The 22,925-nt window shown below is 37.9% G+C and overlaps 1 protein-coding gene across 2 annotated transcripts; it reads left to right on the top strand.

Annotated features, from left to right (window-relative positions):
- On the top strand, nucleotides 1-22,214 carry LOC140160922 (copper transport protein ATOX1-like). 2 transcript variants are annotated; one of them, XM_072184268.1, is made up of 4 exons: nucleotides 1-150; nucleotides 16,775-16,853; nucleotides 20,150-20,285; nucleotides 21,884-22,214. In XM_072184268.1, the coding sequence occupies exons 1-3, from the start codon at nucleotides 139-141 to the stop codon at nucleotides 20,281-20,283; spliced, it is 225 nt and encodes a 74-aa protein (XP_072040369.1). In that variant the 5' UTR covers nucleotides 1-138; the 3' UTR covers nucleotides 20,284-20,285; nucleotides 21,884-22,214. The 2 variants fall into 2 exon arrangements, with proteins under 2 accessions (XP_072040369.1, XP_072040368.1); XM_072184267.1 differs by having other exon boundaries at nucleotides 21,881-22,214.
- Nucleotides 22,215-22,925: the final 711 nt, after the last annotated feature.

The raw sequence follows: 22,925 nt of genomic DNA, 5'->3' as shown, positions 1-22,925 counted from the left end.
CTGACTGATCACATGATCAGAAAGTACCGTTTAGTTCAGGAAATCTTTTCATCAAAATTCCAACAATAAAAAGGTGACGTGTTGTAAGCTTAGCTTTGTACAGGCCCTTATAACCTTAAGAAAAGAAGAAAAAGAACAATGGCAACTCAGGTATGTGTAAAAATCTAATCTATTCTTATGTGCATAAATATGGTGAATTTTTGGTAGCTATTTTTGATAGACCGAGAGGCATCTGTTTAAGCTTCTGTTGCCGGAATCTGTAAATCAAGATTTAGGTAACCTAGGCAAACCTTAGTTAACACATTTACTAGTCAGCGAATTCGCCGAGACCGGGGCCCCAACACAATGCATATTTACATAGAAATTTGAATTTTTTTCGAGAATAGGTGGGTGAAGGAAACCTACATAAATATGTTTTCTATACTTCACTTGACCCAAATATATGATTTTTATGGTGATAATCAAGTCGCACATGGAATTTTAGAGGATTTTGATAGCAGTTCCATTAAAAAAGCTGCCATCGCCATGAGTCTAAGATCTAGAAACACCCCGAAATGCCGTTTTGGGGAATTTTGCTAGCTGAATCTTTTGATGAAAGTCAATCTTTGACAAGATGTAACTTTGCTACGGAAAGTGCTATGAAAAAAAAGGTTTTCAGTTTTGGCTTAGTTTACTCAAGGGCTTTAATTTGATATATAAAACGATGCAATTTGATGGCAAATTTGAATTCACCTAGGATACCTACAAGATTCATCAATCCCAGGGGGGCCACTTATGTCTTATATGCTTTTATGTGTTGTCATCATCAAACAGGCCCTCAAATTTCACACCCTAAACACGGATCTCGAGCATGTGAAAATACCTACCCTAATCACTGACCTTCTTGTAAAAAAGGGAGGCTTTTCACTGACCACTAATATTTAGGCACTCTTTTCACCAACCACCATAAAAAGGTACCCTTTTCACTGCATGAAAAGTCCCAAATGACTTTTGGCTTTCGGTAGCATTTTTGCTCTCCTATAGTTATATTTCAAACCTGTCATATTCACAAACAAGGATGCATGATCCTCACAATCTACCCTTAGACTGTTGAATTCTGTTTGAAGAACCAAACCAATACCAATACCCAATTTCTCTTTCTTCCCTCTTCCTTCTGTCCGTTTCACAAGCAAGACCAACAAGATGAAGTAACTCACCACTCTTTGCACCTTCATACTTGGTTGTAGGTAACAATCTATTTAATCCGGTAGATGGTCTGATGACTTATGTAAAAAGTCTTTGGTTGAAATCCAATACCAGTGACGGTAGATACTGTTGGGTGATCAGCTATGTTTTTATATTTATCACAAACAAAGTCACAAAATAAATTACGTACTCAATATAGGGTCTGGTCGTCGGAGGTGCAAGACGTGTCTCTCATCTGCTCCGGTATCTCAGCAATTAAAAGCAAAGTTTTGCTTTAACTTTTACAAATTTGAGGGCAAATACACAGTGGATTATTACCCTCGGTATCCTATATCACCTTTAAGAGAAATTTCTTGTGAAGGAGAGAGAATTTTGACGTGTTTTGGACGCCGCACTTGTGTCGTGGAGAGAAAGGATCAGAATTCAACAACTGGGTACAACGGCGGGAAAATTTGAAAGGGGAGACCAGAAGTGGTTCTTATCTTATTTTACCAATCAAGCCATCATTTTCTACCATCGTTCTACCATAGTTTAAGAAGAGTATATGTTTTAAATTAAACCAGTCTGGAGGAATTTAGAGAGAAGATAGAGGAATTTACATCGCAAATACGGGAAAAGAAGTGGGCGTGGCACTGAGAAGAAATCAACCAGTGGATCTCCGGGAGTGGACCCAGCTCATCAAACACGCTAAGTGGCAATATTATTAAACTTTATATTTGTATCTTCATGTTTTAACCTATTTATGATGTATGGCATTTGTGCAATATTTGATGTTAGCAACAATTCAATTTAAAAACAAAACAAATCTTCATTATTAGCATCAGCGCCATCTTATTGACGTCATAGATTTGCGAAAATTACCGAGAGTGCCGAAGAGCCGAATTTACACCAGGGCCCGGATTGAGAAGTACGTGAGCCGATGTCAACAAAGTGGACACGTGACAAGAGCGCCGGTAAAACAGCTGTAAAGTGTTGTATTCAAGTAAATCATTGACTCGCAGTTTGATATAATTGTTGTGCAGCGTAAATCAAAAGCCTCAGTTTATCAAACAGAAAAGTGAAGTTGTTGTTGATGTAAAGTGATGAAGTGCACGAAGTAGTAGTGAATAGTGATTGTAACTTTTTGATATTGATGTGCATGTAGCTGTAGCAGCATCCGGCAGAACTGAAAGAAGGAATTGGATGAAGTGAGTAATTGTGTTTGTAATCTGATGTTGACATTGAGATGAATGTTTTGAAAATTGATGTGCATCGGTACTAACCTAACAGCAGCATTGGAGGAACCAACAGAAGTGGCGTCAACATTTTATTGATACATGTGTTCGTGAATTAGATGTACAAGTAGTGCAGTGACCTTTTCTAGCTATTGTTTGCAGGGACTACAGAGGAAATAATTATATGTGAACTTGATGTGGTGCAATCTGTGATTTATTGTTTAAATGTATACGGAGCAGAAGTAAAGGTGTTTATTTTGTGAAGACAGTGCAAAATCTATGTGAACTTATTGGTGCAGTGAATAGTTGTTGACATTGACGCTCATGAGTAAAATTAGATGTATTGGAGGTACAGAAGAACAGAAGGACCAGTTCCAGAGTAGCAGTATATACTTCAACAGAAAGCAGCTCGTTAGATTACAACATGGTATGTGCAATTGTGAAATTGATGTAGTGCAGCAGAATAAACTTTACTGCGAAAAGTAGTGTTTCGTTTACATAGTGAGTAGTATAGAAAGTGCAATAAACATTTCCGATACTTGTGTTTTGATGTGCACATTCAGCAGCGAAGTGTATGTAGCAGACGACAAGCAGAATACGACTGTAGCAGTATAAATCAACAGGAAGGAGCAGCTATTGAACTTGATGTTAAGTGTATGTTTTATGAAGACAGTGCAAAATTAATGTGAAACTGGTGCAGTGAATACTTGTTGATATATGACATTCATGAGAAAATTTGATGTATTGGAGGTACAGAAGAACAGAAGGACCAGTTCCAGAGTAGCAGTATATACTTCAACAGAAAGCAGCTCGTTAGATTACATGGTATGTGCAATTGTGAAATTGATGTAGTGCAGCAGAATAAACTTTACTGCGAAAAGTAGTGTTTCGTTTACATAGTGAGTAGTATAGAAAGTGCAATAAACATTTCCGTTACTTGTGTTTTGATGTGCACATTCAGCAGCGAAGTGTATGTAGCAGACGACAAGCAGAATACGACTGTAGCAGTATAAAACAACAGGAAGGCGCAGATATTGAACTTGATGTTAAGTGTATGTTTTATGAAGACAGTGCAAAATTAATGTGAAACTGGTGCAGTGAATATTTGTTGATATTTGGCGTCCATGAGTAAAATTAGATGTATTGGCGGTGCAGAAGGACAACCGGACCCGTCCAGAGTAGCAGTATATGTATTCGTGGACATTACGAGTACATGCAGTGCAGATATTGAACTTGATGTTTTAAGTAATCGTGATCAACTTTTATTGTTTACATTCGATGTCAATGTGTAGAAATAGTAGAACGCCAAACAACAATTAAGTGAGTGCAATCACTGGAGTGCTTGCATCATCGGAGGATACCAGAAGCAGTGCAATTTATTGAACTAGAAATTACCAGCGTGTTTGATGGTTTTAACTTTTAACTTTTTAATATTGATGTGTATGCAGTTAGCTGAACTATTTATGGATGTGATATTTTATAAACAGTGCTCTTTGTGTTTGGTGCAACAGTGAAGTCAAATTGATGTTTTTATAAAAATACATGTGCAGCCGAGTGCTCTCTACTACGTAGTGGAATACCAAACTGAAGTGGAGAATTAACTTTGGAATTTCGGGTGAAGAGAGCTTTTTTATTGAGTACGTAATTTATTTTGTGACTTTGTTTGTGATAAATATAAAAACATAGCTGATCACCCAACAGTATCTACCGTCACTGGTATTGGATTTCAACCAAAGACTTTTTACATAAGTCATCAGACCATCTACCGGATTAAATAGATTGTTACCTACAACCAAGTATGAAGGTGCAAAGAGTGGTGAGTTACTTCATCTTGTTGGTCTTGCTTGTGAAACGGACAGAAGGAAGGAGGGAAGAAAGAGAAATTGGGTATTGGTATTGGTTTGGTTCTTCAAACAGAATTCAACAGTCTAAGGGTAGATTGTGAGGATCATGCATCCTTGTTTGTGAATATGACAGGTTTGAAATATAACTATAGGAGAGCAAAAATGCTACCGAAAGCCAAAAGTCATTTGGGACTTCCCTTACCAAACTTGCATGTCTTCCTGTTGTATTCTTTTTAAGTATTCTGAATATATTCATAGAATGTATTCATGATGTATTATTTTTTAGTGGTTTGAATACTAGCTAGAACCACATTATTCAACGGACACAACAAGTCTTTCTGAATACTAATATGTAAATTAGAAGATTAATAACAGTATTTGAACCACTTATTTGAACCACTTAATTTATATTAGCTTATGTTGTAATACTAGCACTAGTATTCTAACCACTACCACTAGTATTCTTACCACTACCCCTAGTATTTTAACAACCAACTAGTATTCTGAATACTAATATGTAAATAGGAATACACACACTAGTATTCTGAATAGTAATATGTAAATGAGAACAACTCACTAGTATTCAAACCACTTATAAGTATTCCTATAGGCCGAAATATTTAAATGAGAATACTTGCTAGTATTCTTAATACTAATATGTAAATGAGAATACTAATATTGTAAATTAGAATACTAGTGGTATTTCCTTCTGAATACTAATATGCAAATGAGAATACTAGTGCTATTTATAGCATTCTGAATACTAATATGCAAATGAGAAGACTAGTAATATTGCTTGCCTAAATGTTACCATGGTTATTGAAGTCATACAGCTATTTTGTTCTGAACATATTTCTGATTGTGGTCTCCTCATTTTGGCAGCAAAATATGTCTAGAAGGAAACCTGGTTCTATTTCAATTACACATACCACAAGACTACTGAAGGCATGTTCATGTTGGTCCGACTCACTTATTGTGCATGCAGTACCAAATGCTGTTTGCATCAAATTTGAATGCTGTTTAGGTCAAATTTGAGCTGCTGTTCCTTTTGAAGTTTCCTTTTGAAGCTCACAGTTTACCTACCTTAGGAATTCATTTTATGACAAACATTTTAGCTTGCAGCAAGGAGTTGCATGACATTATGGTAGGCCTACAGTACAAGTTTTTAACCACCCAACCGATGCAGACAAGTAAATTCCACCGTGAATGAACAAATAAAAGATATGATACATTATAAATCAATTTAATACTTGTTAATGATGATGACCATTGATAGGGGGAGCACTCAACTTAAGAAGTGACGGTATGTGTCTGTCAATTAGGCCCCCTTGAAGTCGCATATACCCGACGACCCCTTTTTTAAAAGTAATACCCAATGACCCCCCTATTTTTAGGTGCAGCTACCCAATGACCCCTTTTTTCTTAAATTGTATCATAAAATGCTACGATGAATAATGCGGAAACTTTCAAATTCTCTTAATTCACTGAGCAAATTTGTATTCAGAATAAGAATTAGAATTTTGCTCCATTTTTTCCAAAATTGTCTACCTGATGACCCCTTGTTTTAAATTGTACGGTATACCCAAAGACCCCCTGTTTTCAATATATTATAGGCCCCTACCCAATGACCCCTTTTTATTTTCTTTGTACCCAATGACCCCCCTTTTTTAAAACAACTTTTTGTAGCGATAGGCCCCTACTTTAGGCAGGTAGGCACATATTACCCGTCACTTGTAAAGTTGAGTGCCCCCATCAGGCATTGACCATCATGATTGTAATGAAGCTGAAGATCCTATGTTTTTTTAGCGACATTATTATATTTTGTTTGCATTTTGATGGTAACCATCTTGATGATGAGGACTGACCAATGATGATGACTATCATGTTGATGATAATGATGATGCATGTAATCGAAGCTGAAGATCCTAATGGAGATGGCATTCTCTTTTATTTGCATTTTGATGATCATTATCATGTTGATAATAATGATGTTGACCCTCATGTTAGTGTGTGACATTAATGATGACGATCGATTTATGCGACATCTAGTGACAAGGTATTGCAATTCGAAATACGCAATACTTTTCGTAATTGAATGATGTGTTAAAGTATTCACACCACATCATTTTATCAAATTATGAGCTTTATTTTATCATAAGTTGATGAAAACCACCTCAGGAAAAACTCATTTTGAATCCATGTGACTATATAGATAGAGGTTATTTATATACTAGTATTTATTACACAGAGGCTAAGAGCAAATTGCAACATTTGACATTAACATTCAATATCATGGATGTTTAATTGTATGTGAAGTATAAGCTTACCTTTTTACTCCTTGTTCATGTTGTTTGGCAAAGCCAAAGTAGCACATGAATTACCTGATGATTACAGCACACAGTGGAACCCAACTAAAACATGTACACATTATCCAGGAAGGTTTAAAATGCCAATTTTTGTTTAAAATAACATCAGAATTATATATGTAACTGCCATGTCTGAAGCAAATTTGAAACTGGCAGTTGACCTGACCCTGACCTGGATGTAGTAATATTATACCACTTATTCTTAGTATTATTTTTCTTCACAATTTCCCTCTGGGTGTTGATAGTGTAAATACCACTTGTTAAGTATTCAGATATTTGGATAACGTTCTTAGTGGTGGCTTACTATTATACCACTTATTTTAGATGCTAACTACATGCAGTATTCATACCACTTAATAAGTATTCGATGCTAGCTAGAATTCATACACCACTTATTTTAGATGCTAGCTAGTATTCATACCACTTAATAAGTATCCAGATTTTAGATTTTAGTATCAAACCAAACTGAAATTTAGTATTGAAACCAGGAGAATACATTCAACCACAAAAATAACATTAAACAAGTATTCAGAATACAACATGAATATATTCAGAATACTTATTAAGTATTCAAGTTTGGTAAGGGTTTTCATAATCATCATCTTGGCAGGAGATATTAGTGTAAACCCAGGGCCTACAGATTACTGCTGTCAGATTTGCAATAGCGGAGGTATGGATAAGAGATTAAGAGTACAATGTAGCGATTGCAGAGAATGGACGCATATCAACTGCATTGGAATGTCGGTGAAAGATTACCAACTGTGGAGGTGTAATGAGAAAGACTGGTATTGCAGCAACTGCGCGCAATTCCGCGCACCAAGAGTCAAGATCCAGATACAACAATACAAAAAGAAGTGGGTAGTGACTACTTTTGCCAAATTTGCAATAGAGGAGGAACAGATAGAAAACTGAGAGTTCAGTGTAGTGACTGCAGATATTGGACGATATTACCTGCATTGCAATGCCGATGAAGGATTACAAACAGTGGAGGTGTAGTGAGAAAGAATGGTATTGCAACAACTGTGCAGCCACATGTACTATGTGCCAAGACCCAGTTCTAAATGGCCAAAGAGGCATGGATTGTGATAAGTGTGGCTCCTGGACACACAATCATTGTGGTGGAATTGACAATATGGACTATGACAGACTTATGGGTACCACATTTGCTTATGTGTGCCCAATTTGTGACTATATTGAAACAAAAGATAACAGCCCTGACACCTCTGGTTGCAGCTCGAGCGAAGCAGATAGCAGCTTAGGTTCACCAAGTCGTGAAAGTGGAGGAAATCAGACTAATCGGACTTGTTCCTCACCAACAAAAGTGAGGAAGAATCAAAACAATCTGAAGTTCCTTACAATCAATTTTCAGAGCATAAAAAACAAGATTGCTGAATGGTATGCAATAGTTGAGGATTACAAACCGGACATCATAGTTGGTACCGAAACGTGGTTAAATGGAAATATCCTAAACACAGAAATAGTGCCACAAGGTTATATGATCTTGAGACGTGACAGAAAAGGGGACAGTCATGGAGGAGTTCTGCTTGTATACAGGAAAGACCTTGCAGTTTCTAGAAAGTTAGATCTAGAAAGTGAAGGGGAAAACCTATGGTGTCAAGTTAACATTAAAGGGAGGAGACCAATAATATTTGGTGTTATTTATAAACCAAATCACTCGGACATAACACAGATTGATGGCATGAGGGAAGCTATTGAAAAGATTAATGCAAAACCAAGGACTTGTGACATAATAGTGACAGGAGACTTTAACCAAGGTAACATTGATTGGGAAACAAATACAGTGATACCAGATCACTATGCATCTAAAGCAGCTGCAGAGAAGTTGTTGGATCTGTCAGTGCAATACAATATGCAGCAGATGGTTACAGAACCAACTAGGGAGACAGCATCCTAGACTTAGTTTTCACAAATAATACCAACATTGTCAATCACACCAAAGTGGAACCTGGCGTGGGAGATCATGACATGGTAAGCACTGTTCTGAACCTTGTTATTAAGCGGCCCAAACAACCCAGGAGAAGAATTTACATCAGGAAAAAAGCCAATGAAGAGAAGATCAGACAAGAAATGGGAGAATACCAAAAGACCTTTGCAGATCTTGATGACTTGACGGTGCAGGACAAATGGAATCATCTTGAAAAGGAAATCAAAAGAACGGTGGAAGAAAATGTTCCTACTAAAGTGAAATCAACAAGAAATGATCTACCATGGTTTGACAGAAAGAGTCGGAGAAGAACAAGAAGGAAACAGAGGCTGTACAACAAGGCAAAGCAAGGTGGCCAAGCAAAAGATTGGGAGACATACAGGGAGTACAAAAAGGAATGTAGAAGAGCTCTCAATAAGACAAGATGGGAGTATATCAATAATGATCTGGGGTCAGCGGTCAAGGAAGATCCTAAGGCTTTCTGGACTTTCATAAAAAGTTTGAGGAAAGAAGATAATGGAGTGGCAGACCTGAAGGTTGACAACAAACTTTTAACAGACAGCAAGGAAAAGGCGGAAGCACTCAACAACCAGTTCTGCAGTGTATTCACGCAAGAGGATAAAAGTCACATCCCGTCACTGGGGAAAGCAACATAACAAATATCCCGAATTTGGTCATTCATGAGGAAGGAGTCAAGAAGCAACTGCTGAAACTCAAACCAAATAAAGCACCGGGTCCAGATGGAATATTCCCGTGGATGTTGAGAATGATGGCAGAGCAACTGGCTCCGGTTCTCACCAAATTATTTCAGCAGTCTATAGATGAGGGTTTCTTCCAACACAGTGGAGACAGGCAGACATATGTCCTATATTTAAAAAAAGGTGACAGGGCTAAACCAAGTAACTATAGACCTGTCTCCTTAACAAGTGTCGTGTGCAAAATATTAGAGCACATAGTGCATTCGCACATCATGGATCATCTGGAAGAGCATAATATTCTAGTTGATAACCAGCATGGTTTCCGGGCCAAGCATTCAACAGAGACCCAGTTAATACTGACATTGAATGATCTGACAAAAAGTATGGAAGAGGGAGAAACTGTACACATGGCTATTCTAGATTTCGAAAAGGCATTCGATAAAGTGCCGCATCGAACGCCTGCTTAGTAAGCTAGATTTCTACGGAATCCGAGGGAATCTGCAAAAATGGATTCGTCACTTTTTAACAGAAAGAACACAAAGAGTTGTTTGCGATGGGATCACATCTGAAACCAAGCAAGTCACTTCCAGCGTACCACAAGGTACAGTCACAGGACCTTTGGATTTTTTGATCTATATAAATGATCTTCCAGATAACCTTGCAAACAAGGCAAGAATGTTCGCGGATGACTGTGTCATCTACACAGCAGCAAAAACACAGCAGGACCTTCAAACTCTTCAAGATGACTTGAGAAAGCTTGAAGAATGGCAGAATAGATGGGGAATGTCCTTTAATGCAGCAAAATGCTACATAATGAAAATTAGCAACAAGATGCAACCTCCGGATATGGATTATACTTTTTGACAAGCAAAAACTGCAAGAAGTGTCATCGCACCCATACCTGGGAATAGAAATTGATAACAAGCTCAATTGGAATACACAGAGGAAAAACACAATTTCTAAAGCAAACAGGGTGCTTGGTTGTCTCAGAAGAAACCTATGGTTCTGCACCAAGGAAGTTAAAGAAACTGCATATATGGCTTTAGTGCGACCAATACTCGAATATGCAAGCACAGTCTGGGGGCCATACCAGGATGGAGCAATAAATCAACTTGAAGCCGTGCAGCGTAAGGCTGCCAGATTTTGAATGGGGACTTCAAGCAAAGAAGTAGTGTGACCAAGATGATACAGGAGTTAGGATGGGATTTATTGGAAGATAGAAGGAAGCAAGCAAGACTGGCAATGATGTATAAGATAACAAACAACATGGTGGGCATAAACAAGAACGACCATATGGAGCTAATAAAAGAAACAAGAACCAGGAAGAAGAACAGCAGCAATTATAAACCAATTTATGCAAGACTCAACACATACAAGTACAGCTATTTTCCAAGAGCAATTAGGGAGTGGAACGCAACAGGAGAAGAAACAATCAAGGCAAGCACAATTGATAGCTTCAAGAACCGCTCAACAGTCAACCAAACAGAACAATTAGATAGAGACACCGTCAGACACGCACCATATATCCGCGACCATGACCCAAAAAGTTGGTGAACTGCAGCTAATAATCTGTATCTACCGACTCAACCAAGAAGAAGAAGAAGATGACCAGAAATGCCAAAAAGGTGGTCAATAAACCGGCCCTTCATGTCCTCCAAATCCATACCTTCAATTGCAGACGCCGACCTCATGTCTGTGAAATCCATACCCTAAACGCTGACCTGTGTTGAAATGTATACCCTTTTTCCCAAAATAGCATGAAATAGCTACCCTATTCCATTCGCGGTCCGTGCGGACCGCGACTATCTATGCGTGAAAAAAGTACCCTTTCCCGTGGATTTCTGCTCGGTGATGACAACACATATGTATTGAGTGGCCCCCCCTGGGTCATCAATGCACCAGGATCATGTCAGAAATTAATATTTTGTTCTGGGTCTGATTATTCGGACTACATGTTATGTATAATTGTATTGACACTATTAAAGTGTAACTAATTGTAAAGTAAGCTTGTCAAGTGCAAGTTTTGGTTGGTATTATTATTTATGACAATTGGGATGACAGCACACAGGGCTATTATCAAATGCAGTAAACCTTTGACGAGCGCGTATTCTTCTTCTTCCTATATACGTGCATACCTCAAATTGAGTATTGTCGCACAGGCTTAACGTGCACAGTTTTGTACCTATGCACGATCCTGGAACCTAGGATTGATTGCAGATATCAGAACCGGGGATGGTCCCCCCTTCTCTTTTCGAATAGCTCTGACACTTAACGTGCACAGGGTTTGACTCTTCCTGTACACGGGACCAACGGCTTTACGCGACTTCGAATCACGGATTTAAGCACATACACTACCTATATCTGCACGTGATAAGCAGTGTATGGGGGCGAGAAGAAATTCTTCAATTAAATTCTGAAATTAATTAACTGAACTTAATTGAAGGATTCCCAACCATATAGGAACTTTTTGGGAGGGAAGAGAATTTTCACCTTTAAGTATACATCGCATATTTACTGCGTTGGACACACTTGTCTCTGATTGGCTGCTGAGGCGATCTGTTGTTGCCGAGTGGAAATTTATGAATGAACTGTGCGGCGACGCGTTGTTAGCGCCAATTTGCAACATCACGGTAGTCGTGCTCGTCAAAGGTTTGCTGCATTTGACTATAGGGTGCGATTTACTTTGAGAAATTTGCATAGCAATTTTTAGCAAAAATATTATTTAGGTGATGTATTGTTCATAATTGATATTACTACTAGCATCATGAGCATATTATTACTAAATATTTAGTTGTTACATTATAAAAAACTGCTATACAAGCTGAAATTTGTGTAACACTAGTTGGTTGAGGTTGTCCAACATGTGGGGCATTTATTTTGCTCTGCTACACCTGGTAAATCGAACGCTGCACATACACACGTCATCAAAGTAAATTACCTGTACATTTTGATGAGAGCGTATTTTAAGTGTACATCGCGTATTTAGTAACTGTGTTGAAATGCACTTGTCTCTGATTGATTGCCTGGCAGAGGCGATCTGCTGTTGCCGAGTGGCAATTTATTAATGAACTTTGCGCTGTATACCTGGTCCCATGTACCCATACCTAGTGTATGGGTACATGGTATAACCAGGCATTCAAACAGGCACGGAGACCCGGTCCCCGCACTCCGTGCATCCGCGGGTATTCATGCTCGTCGAAAAATTTGCGAAATAAGGGGTGTATTCATATGAAGAAACGCGATTCGCGAAACACACAAAAAAGGGGTGTTTTTTCAAACCACGTGTTCGCGAAATTAAAAAAAAGGGTATATCCATCGAGCAGCCGACGCGTTTCTGCCAGAAAAGAGTATATTAGAAATATCATTCGCGTTTTAGCGAAAATAGGGGTATTGTCGAAGGGCAAATAATTCGCGAAATCGCTAAAAAAGGGGTATTTTCCCCTAAAAACTTCGCGAAATGAGATGCAAAAGGGGGTGTTTTTAAAGTTCACCGACAAGCATGAATACCCGCGGATGCACGGAGTGCGGGGACCGGGCACGGAGAGAGCTGTCAAAGAGTGTATATTTCAAAACATGATAACTGCACCAGTTATAAAAATTCACACAAACCCATCATTTTCAAAATACACTGAAACCCTGTAATCCATTTTTGAAAAATATGATCCCTAATGTTTACTTACTTTTGTTCAGCAAAAACCCATTTCCAGTAAGTCAAATTCTGTAATTGTACATGTCTCCATGTTTACATTTTGTGGACTAAAAAAAAAAAAAAAATACCCGTTTCCAAATATTCCGCCCAAAGTGTTAAGTGCCAGACACATGTGTTGGGGCAAATAATATTAGAAGTCATGAAGTATACTCTTTTGACCACACACAGCTGTACATAATAGATTAAGCTATTCTTTAATCCACCATAATGTGGTGGATTTTAAGCATGAGTGGCAACTCTTTCTCATGCCAAGGTTAAATTGATGACATGTCTTGACCTAATTGGCCAATTTACCAAACATATCATAACAAGATAGACTTTAACCAAGCCTGAATGTGCTCCTATCTGTAACCATGCTGTATAGGTCACCCCGGTCATCCGGGTACTTATTTTACATGACGCTACAGTCGGCTACACTTACGCTTTTCAACCCACAATAGATCGTGCAGCTGAGCGACTACTTGAAGACTTGTAGCAGAGCTCATTCGGTTGTTTACGTTCTGTTTTGATCTCGAATCAAGCAAATTTCTCGGCCGATTTCGGTAAAATAAAGGTTAAATACTTGGCGAAAATTGCATTTTATGTGAAGCTGAACACATGAACATGTAGAGGAGAGTCTTTATTTTTGTTGTTGGCTGGAGGCCCCATGTCGAGAAGTTTAGAAATGGTAGTATTTTGGCCGATTTGAAAAGGGACAAACCACAGAAAACTACAAATTTGACTTCTGAATCGGATTTGTTGTCAACGGAGGTCAACGGCTTGTGACGTCACTCCGGGGTCACCTATACACATGCCTGTAACAGCTTCTATAAGCAGAGATGAGGTTACATGCTATGTGTAAAGGGCTACATGCTGGAGATAGCACATTCTAATGGTGGGAATTTTGATCACAAGAATTTATGTGGTGGAATAAACACATTTAAACACAGTTTTTGGCAACAAATTTCAACCAAATTGATATTTTAAGTGGACTATAATGCAGTAGGACTTTAAATAATCAAGTTTGGCCACAGAAGACATTGGTGAGTAAGTCATTTGTTGTGAAAAAAACCAGCTGTACATTGAAAGTATGCTTTCCTAGTTTGTATGTGGATTGTAAGTATGTACCATTTTCTGCGTATATTTGCGCTGTACGTATTGTTAATAGCTTTGACTTTGCAACATCACGGTAGTACACCCTCGTCAAAGGTTTACAGCAGAATGTTATAGGTGATCTTTTCTTGTAGACGACCTGAGCAAACTTTCACATCAAGGTTAAACATGTCTTTATCTAAAAATATATGCTTTATGAAATGATTTATATTTTGTTCCAAAATCAGAATATTCATGCTTGGACATAAAAGTTCCAGCAAATCCAGTGATGCAAGTTGCAAAGCTTTCACATGGCATAATTGTACGCTTGTTTTGACAGTAATTTACGCTAGTGATGCATTAATTTTAAAGCATGTTTGACATCTTTATTACTGAGAAGTGCTTGATGTACACTTGATTTTGGATCTGGAAGATACTCTCAACCCGGGGGGGGGGGAGGGGGGGGTACTCAGTACAAATGACCATACGGGGACGTGCCGCAAATAGTAGAATCATAGGCTCACCACGACAGGATTTCGAGACAGTGTACACTGATCTTTTGTTAAAGAAGCTCACCGATGTGATGGAGGATCCCCAACATCCACTCCACCATCGCTTGTCATATCACCATAACTCAAAATCTGGTCGTATGCAACTGCCAAGCGTGCAAATACAGACAGGTACCTGAACTCATTTGTTCCTCAAGCTATTTTCTATCATAACTTGAAGTACCGTCGTTAATTTATGTTTTCATTCCATTTCTAGGGAGTGCCCTTGAATTTCATTTTGCTTATAATATCTGTTTTTGTATAATGCTTGTTCTCTAATATAATGTAGTTTTATGATCTCATATGTGCATGTAATTTCCAGAAATGGATTAATAAAGTTTAACTTATATGGGTAGCATTTTCAGCCTCTTGGTATATCAATGACCCCTTTTTCAAACCCTATTTTGGTATATGAATGGGTCCTTTTTTCAAAATTTTCTCAATTTTTTCTGAAAATAGCCCAATTTTTCCTTAATCTAGCTAAAATTTCCCCAAAATTTTGGGAAAATTTGTAAAAACTACGACAATTTAGGTTAAATTTGGCCGAAAATTTTGACTTTTGGTATATCAATGGGTCAAAATTTCTTGAAAAATTGGTATATTTATGGGTCCACTTTCAAATTCTCAGCGGCACGTCCCTACCAAACCTGAGTACCCCCCCCCCCACCCGGCTCTCAACACTTCTTGATTGAAGCCAGATGAGAGGGAGATTTGACTGACAGTAATTTATGCTAGTGAGGCATTAATTTTAAAGCGTGTTTGACATCTTTTTACTGCAAAATGCATTTATTTAAAGTGGCACATTTCTTGAAAACGTGATGTACCGTATTTTTCTTTAAAAAAACCCCATATTTCTCAAATTCTTTGCCACTTTCCACTCATTTATAAAAAAAACTTTCTACAAGAATAGCCATTTTCACTTGTTTTCTATAAATTTGTACCCATAATTTTTCTCGTTTATAGAAGCCATACTCTCCTTCTGATACATTGGGCTATTACAGAAATTAAAGGTATACCCTATAGAAGACAAATTTGACACATCTGACCTCGTAAATCAAACTTTTTTTATTTTGGGAATCCCATGTCTTCTATAGGGTAGGTGCCGTTAATTTCTGTAATAGCCCATTAAACCTTGACTTTGGCAGCTCTTTAACCTTAGCAAATTAAAGTAAATCTTGATTGAAAAGTACATTTCAAAGGCTTCCACACTTTGCACCAGAGGGGGCACCTCCCTCCCACACACTCACCCACCATTAGTACTTTGTGCCTTGGATGATGCCTCAAGCCTTATGGAAGCCCCCCCCCCCCCATATTTAAAATATTCCTGAGCATATAAAGTATTGATTTTACAATTATTTTCTATATCCTTGTTTAGGCATTTGGTAAGAAGACATTTCTTTTTATTGAATGTCACCTTTGCCATGCCAATCCTTGTTCTTATCTGTGTCCGACTCCACCCATCCTCCGTAAGTTTACAAACTCACTGCTTGACCTGCTACAATCTGACCCTCCTTTCTTAAAGCCTCAATGTACGATCTTTTTAAATTTTTTGATTTTTCTTTTTTTCTTCCAAAATGATAATATGCAATCATTATGAAAGTTCCCAATACATTTAGACGCTAAAAACATTGGGAATTTGCAAAGAAACAACATCATAATCTTCACCTCTATCACTCGAAATATCTCGCACTATTTGGATTAGGACGGCGAGTGCGGCCTCAGAGTTAGTCTCCTACCCAGCCAGTTTGGTTACGCTCCCTCCACATGTCGAGGGAGCGCAACGAAACCGGCTGCGTAGGAGACTACGATTTGAGATCGTTCCGACATATTATCATAATCTAAAAATTATGATATGTCGGACCAACAGAAAATCATCCCCGCGTTTTACTACAAATAGGGCGAATATGACAGTTTGCTCATAGATTTAAGTTGGAACATAATATGTCAAAAAATCGGTTTTGAAAAAAATAAAGGTATATTCTGAAAAAAGATTGTACATTAAGGCTTTAAGTTTAATCACTCTGGTCTTCAATATGTTATATTTCTTTTGCCCTTTCATTTTCACATCCTTCATTAACTCTTCTCCTCCCTCCATTGCCGTATATCATCATCATCTCCACTCCACATATTGATATTGAGAAGAGCACCGGTGGTAGTAAATATCAACTATATTATTTTTCTTTGCTATATACAGAAGCATGAATTCACTGTTGCAATGACCTGTGAAGGGTGCTCTGGTGCTGTGACAAGGGTACTCAATAAACTCAAACCAGGTAAGAGACCACATCCCAGACTTATTTAGGGGTCGACATCACCCACCTCAAGTGGAACACTCGTGTTTCAAGAATAGTGAATTCAGCGAGTAAGACCCTAGGTTTTATTTGCAGGAACCTAGGCTCATGCCACCTACAAGGCCCTAGAATACTGTTCTGGGGTTTGGGATCCCACACCAATGAGCTGATTAAGAAAGTGGGCAAGATCCAGAGGCGAGCAGCGAGGATGGTTTGCAACGACTTTGATTGGAAGACGAGCATTACAGCTTGATTGGGAGATGCTTTCCACAAGAAGAAAGATCAAGCGTCTAACCATCCTGCACAAAGCCATAGGGGGCTACCTGGCACTGCCACTCTGCCATTCTTTCATTCATTCATTCATTCACATTATTTATACACGGTTACATGTTCAAAAATATTTGTTCTTCCACACGTCCGTGGTGTAAAACATCAAACATAAAAACAAGATTAAAAGATAGATATATAAAAGAACATTATTATATACAGGTTATTACAAACATGATAAGAGATCGTTTTAAAAACAATTATCTTACAGATGTAAAGAACTTTAAGAAAAAAATACATAAATCTTTAAATAATTCAAAGTTAAATTTAAAATTTTTCAAAATAATAACACCAAAAACAATTACACAAATAATATCTAGTTAAAACATAAAACATATTGAGATGGATTGCATTTAAAAATAATGTTTCTTAAGTAACCTGTTTTGAAATTGCGAAATATTGCACGCTTGTTTAGTCAAATCAGGAAGAGCATTCCAGCATATTGCACCTTTATACGATAATGATCTTTTCTTGAACTCTGTTCTGGGTTTTGGGATGAGAACGTTTTTGTGGCCCCTTAGATTGTATCCAGAATTTCTTATAGAAAATCTATTTGTCAGATAGGAAGGCACATGGTTATTCATTATTTTATACATAGTACTTGCAAGGTGATTATCATGCCTTTTTCTTAAATTGTGCCACTTCATAGTGCTTAATGCTGCCGTCGCAGATTCATATCGACCAACACCAGTAGATATTCTAGCAGCTCTGTTTTGGAGTTTTTGGACCTTATGAAAAGAAGATTGGTTGCATGTTCCCCATATAACATTACAGTAATCAAAGTGAGGTGCAACGATGGTCTTATATAACACATCGAGTGTCTTGGATGGAATAAGTGACCTTGCTTTATTAAGATAGTACAGGCCTGGTTTTACCTTCTTTTCAATATGATGTACATGGTCATTCCATGACAGATTTTCGTCAATTATGAAACCAAGATGTTTAAATTTTTTAACACAAGTGAGCTTGGTTCCATTAATATGAACATTTATGTTCTCATCGTTAATCCTACATAGTCTCTGCTTAGAACCCATTACAAGAAGTTCTGTTTTGCGTACATTGAGACTCAGTTTGTTACGTATTATAAGCCAATTAGATACATTTTTCAAATCAGTATTAAGGGTACAATTTAAGTCATTTACATCTTTACAGACAGTGTATAAGGCAGTGTCATCTGCATACATACTTACTTTAGTTCTAAAAGATACTACATTCGGGAGATCATTGATGTATATAATGAACAATAATGGTCCAAGAATTGACCCTTGTGGAATTCCACAGACACAGTCTGCTTGTCCATTCGTACTTGTCAATGGCATACCAGGCGATCAAACGCAAATTCATTTACATAACTCCAATTTCGCACCAACATCTACAAATTTTCTTATGTACCGTGGACAGTAAGAGACTGGAATGATTGACTGGATACCGCACACCATAACTGATATTGGCAACCCAGATCAGTTTAAAGAGGCACAGCACAACTACTTTATATCAAAGGAAGCTAACATAAGAGACTAATCTCAATTTATGTGTGCGCAAAAATCCTTGATCTAATTTTGTTAAATTCAGGGGCGTTTATTCTTCCATTAATCGCCCCCAAAGGGGAGGGAATAATTTTACCCCTTTGGGGAAGAATTTTGCATTTTGAAAAAGGAAAAAATAGAGGGAAAAACAGAAGCAAAGTCATCAGGATTTAAGGCAGATTAAAAATAAAATTAACTAATTTGGGGAAAAATGTATAACTGGATTATGTTTTATGGCTATTTTTGGAATGAAATAGATGGTCACTGGGCACTGACTGGCAGTGACTGCTCTACAGGGTAGTATCAATGTGTCATTTAAGGAAGAATTATAATGGGTACATAGCATTAGCATACATGTAATGGTCCCTTGGCTTTTACCCATTCCCATCCCAACAATAATTATTTTGAGGGAAACCATGGACTTAAGCATGAAACAGGGAAAAGATGGGTCATTATTCTTCCCTGCCTGGGCAATAGTCACTAGTAGTGACTAGTGGTCATACTATAGGTAATAATGCACACAAAGAATATAGGAGCTCTGCTTTTAAATGTCATACAAAATCCTTTTTTTTTAGTTTGGACATCTGCCTATCTAGGGAAGCATTTGGGATTCTAAGGGAAGACAGAACCATCAATTAGTTAACAGCTCTATTGTCCAAGTTTATCTTCCCTTTTAAACCTCAGCTTCAGATCCAAATCCTTGATTATCCTTCCCTAGGCCTATGCTAGATGCAATAGTCCAGTGGCGATCTCCAAACTCTGCTGCAGAAGAATTTTAATTCTAAGGCTTTATAAATCAGGGGCATGTAAGTCACCACATATAAAAGAGCTGAAAATGCTGAAAACAGTTAGCAAAAAGCTAAAAACACCTAGCAAAAAGCTGCAATTTGGGAAGATCCTATACTTTTGTCAGAGCAAGTACTCTTGTTTCTAGTACAAAAAAAAAGCTGAAAATCAAAACAAAAAAGATGAATTCTCAGTGAGCCCTGTAAATAATAAATCACAGCTAGCTCTGAAAATAATAAAGAGCCTAGAGGTATTTGACCGTCTGAGTTTGTCTTCCCTTTGAACCATTAGCCCTTAGATGCAATGGTTCAGTGTCCAGACTGTACTACATTGTATCTGGGAAAGAATTTGATGTTTTTTATGGAAGACAGAATAGAACAACTCAAAACTTAGCCTAATGTTGTATAAAGAAGTTTCTGGGTCTGACAACACACCTATATTCAGGCAGGGAAGGGAGGGAACAAGAAAATAAGGAAAAGTACATGTAGATAGCAACCAGTCTAAAAGTTTTTGGGGATCTCAGTTGGGGAAGAATCTGGGGGTGGATGTGACACAGCACAGTAGGGTGAGGGAATAATTTCAATTTTCTGGAAGAATAGACACCCCTGGTTAAATTATAATATTTTGTTGTTTTCACAGATAAAGTCAAAGATTTTACAATTGACCTTCCTGGCAAGAAAGTAGTTGTTGAAGCCACTGTGTCTTCCGATGAGCTTCTAGAAACACTGAAGAAAACTGGCAAAGAAACTAACTATGTTGGACCAGTCAACTAGGGGCGAGTTGTAAGCTAAACAAACTTAAACTTTGTTTGTTGGTGCACCGTCTGTTAATTCGTCTTTGGTAGATCAGGAAAGAACCAATGGTCATTTAGCAACAGCGCCACAGATTAAAGAGGAACAGATAGTGAAATAAACAGGCAAAGTCTGTATGTAGCAATAAGTCTTACCTATTCATGAGGGCAGATTGTTCTATGCCTGTTTCTAATAACTTACACATGGTGTTGGGTGCCTTCATGGAATGATTGGCCCTCATTAACATATTGATGCTGGACTTTGCCAGCTGGTGTTCCACTGAAACCTTCAGTCTTCAGTTTGGTAGTGATGCAAATGACCTTAAGAACCGGTAACTTCCAGTGTAGATGACAAGCGATGAGGAATGTCTACATCTATATGCTGGCGGTTATGTAATAATCGGATAACTAGCATAGCAATTGGTGAAAACTATTTTGAATATACCTCTGCATTGAACCATATCATGCTGATCATTCGCACCTGTAAGATTAGTATCTTTGAAAAGACCGGTATTATATTCAATCTATAATTGCAGACATACACAGATGATGAGTGCAACCTGCTTGTAGTGCAGCACGATATATTCAAAATTGTTTTCACCTATTGCTATGGTAGTTAATCTGATATATTACATCACTTCGCAAGCGTATACCGGAAATTACTGGTGGTCAAGGTCATTTGCATCACAACCCAGCTACGACCCTTCAGTCGCAGTGTCAGTATGTCTGGTACCAGATTTAAATTTACTCTTAATTTCACCATATACCCAGATGAATGAGAGTCTACACAGTTTGATCTGGGCATTGAGTTCCAATGGATTTGACATTATGTTCTATACAAGAATAAATATATAATGTTCTTACCTATTTTGATCATCTTCAAATAATATTGGTTTCTCTGATTGAGCAGATTCATCAGGTACGGTATAGTAAATTTGTTAACAAAGTTCTTTGTATCTGATCCAGAATGTTCACTTACTTGTGTACATTTCAACAACACCTGTTGTCTTTATCAACACTTAATTCTGGATCAGATGCAATTATGGAAATTGTTTAGTTCAGCACTTTAGAAATGAGTTCTCCCATGGCAAGTCTATGTTGTAGATCATAACAATTAGTGGGTTTTAAGCGGGTTCACCGTCGGACAAGTTTAGAACTGTCAAGCTTTCATCAGGAGTAGCTCTGACTTCTTCAGGACAAAGTACCTAAGAATGAGACATGTAGGCTGCCCCTTGCCTACTGATGGCTCTGAAAAGAGCCGTTCACTGAAGACTGCCCTTGTCAACAGAAAACAAGCAGATCTCGCCTATCGGGGCAGTATTCAGTGAACGGCTCTTTTCAGAGCCACCAAAACCTGTAAAATGAGCAGATAGGCGAGATCTGCTTGTTCTCTGTTGACAAGGGGCAGTCTTCAGTCAGAGCTACTCCTGATGAAAGCTTGGCAGTTCTAAACTTGTCCGACGTCAAACCCGCTAAAAACCCACTAATTGTTATGAATTCCCGTCGTAAAAGCCTATCCCACAAGTTGTAGATCATGTTGCATCCTAAAAAGTTTTGCTTCATATTTTTGTTTCTTTCAGGAGAATTCCGAAGGGCCACACTGGGATCATGTCTTCTTACAGTGTCAATAGTGGAACATTGCATTTTGTACAAAGCTTTTGGTTTTAGATATTATGTATTGGTATGTGCATAAAGCAATAGAAAGACAAGTGCGTATTATATGATTATTTATATATAACAGGGTTACACATCCTCGGTCAAACATTAATTACATAAAAATACTTTGGATGTATGAATCATGGTATGTAAAAAACACTTTAAAATGGTAAATTGGAGAGTGCATACTGTACAGATCCATGCATAAGATTCCCCTAATGGTGCACATGGGCTACTTTAAAATTTCACATATAAAAATAGAGAGCTCCCTCCTCTGAAATCCCAACAAGAATTAAGGGTCTGTGCCCTTATTTGCTGGAGGGATTTTTTACAGGAGGGCACTTTTAGTTTGTGCCTAAAATTCCAGTCAAGGAAGCCCATGTGTCATTAGGCTAATCTTAACTGTATTGTTATTGCTATTAAGATTTAAATATATTGTCAAGCATGGGTTTTCTCCACCTCAATTTATTAGTTGTATACTGCTACATTTAGGCTATTCCAGTTGAATTCCACACACCCCCCTATGGAATACAAGATGTTAATCTCCCACAAAGGGAGTGTAGATTTCAAGTGGAGTCACCTATCAGGTAACCGTATTTGAAATTCACAATCCCTATGTGGAAGATTAAGGTCATGTCTTCTATTAGGGGTGTATTTGCTTGGTCAGGCTGGCGTCACACAAAAATGCTTTGCGAAACCAGTGTGTGCGTGTGTAGTTCCCCTTCATAGAGCTAGTTGCTATGCACTTGCTTGTTCAAAGGGGACAATGATCCTGAATCTCATCAAGAATAGCCCATTTAATATTGATTATAACAACTCTACATGCCCACAAGTAAAATTGTAGCAATTGTTTCTTCTTTGATATTGAGAGCAGTGGTATAGCATCGCATAGGTGATGAGGATGGAGAAGGGGTCATGTCAGACAATTTGAAAATTCTGTCAAAATGCTAAAGGCCCTGTTAGACATGC

The sequence above is a fragment of the Amphiura filiformis genome, chromosome 9 (assembly GCF_039555335.1).
Source record: "Amphiura filiformis chromosome 9, Afil_fr2py, whole genome shotgun sequence".
Lineage (NCBI taxonomy): Eukaryota > Metazoa > Echinodermata > Ophiuroidea > Amphilepidida > Amphiuridae > Amphiura > Amphiura filiformis.
This window is presented reverse-complemented; position numbering and strand designations above follow the sequence as displayed.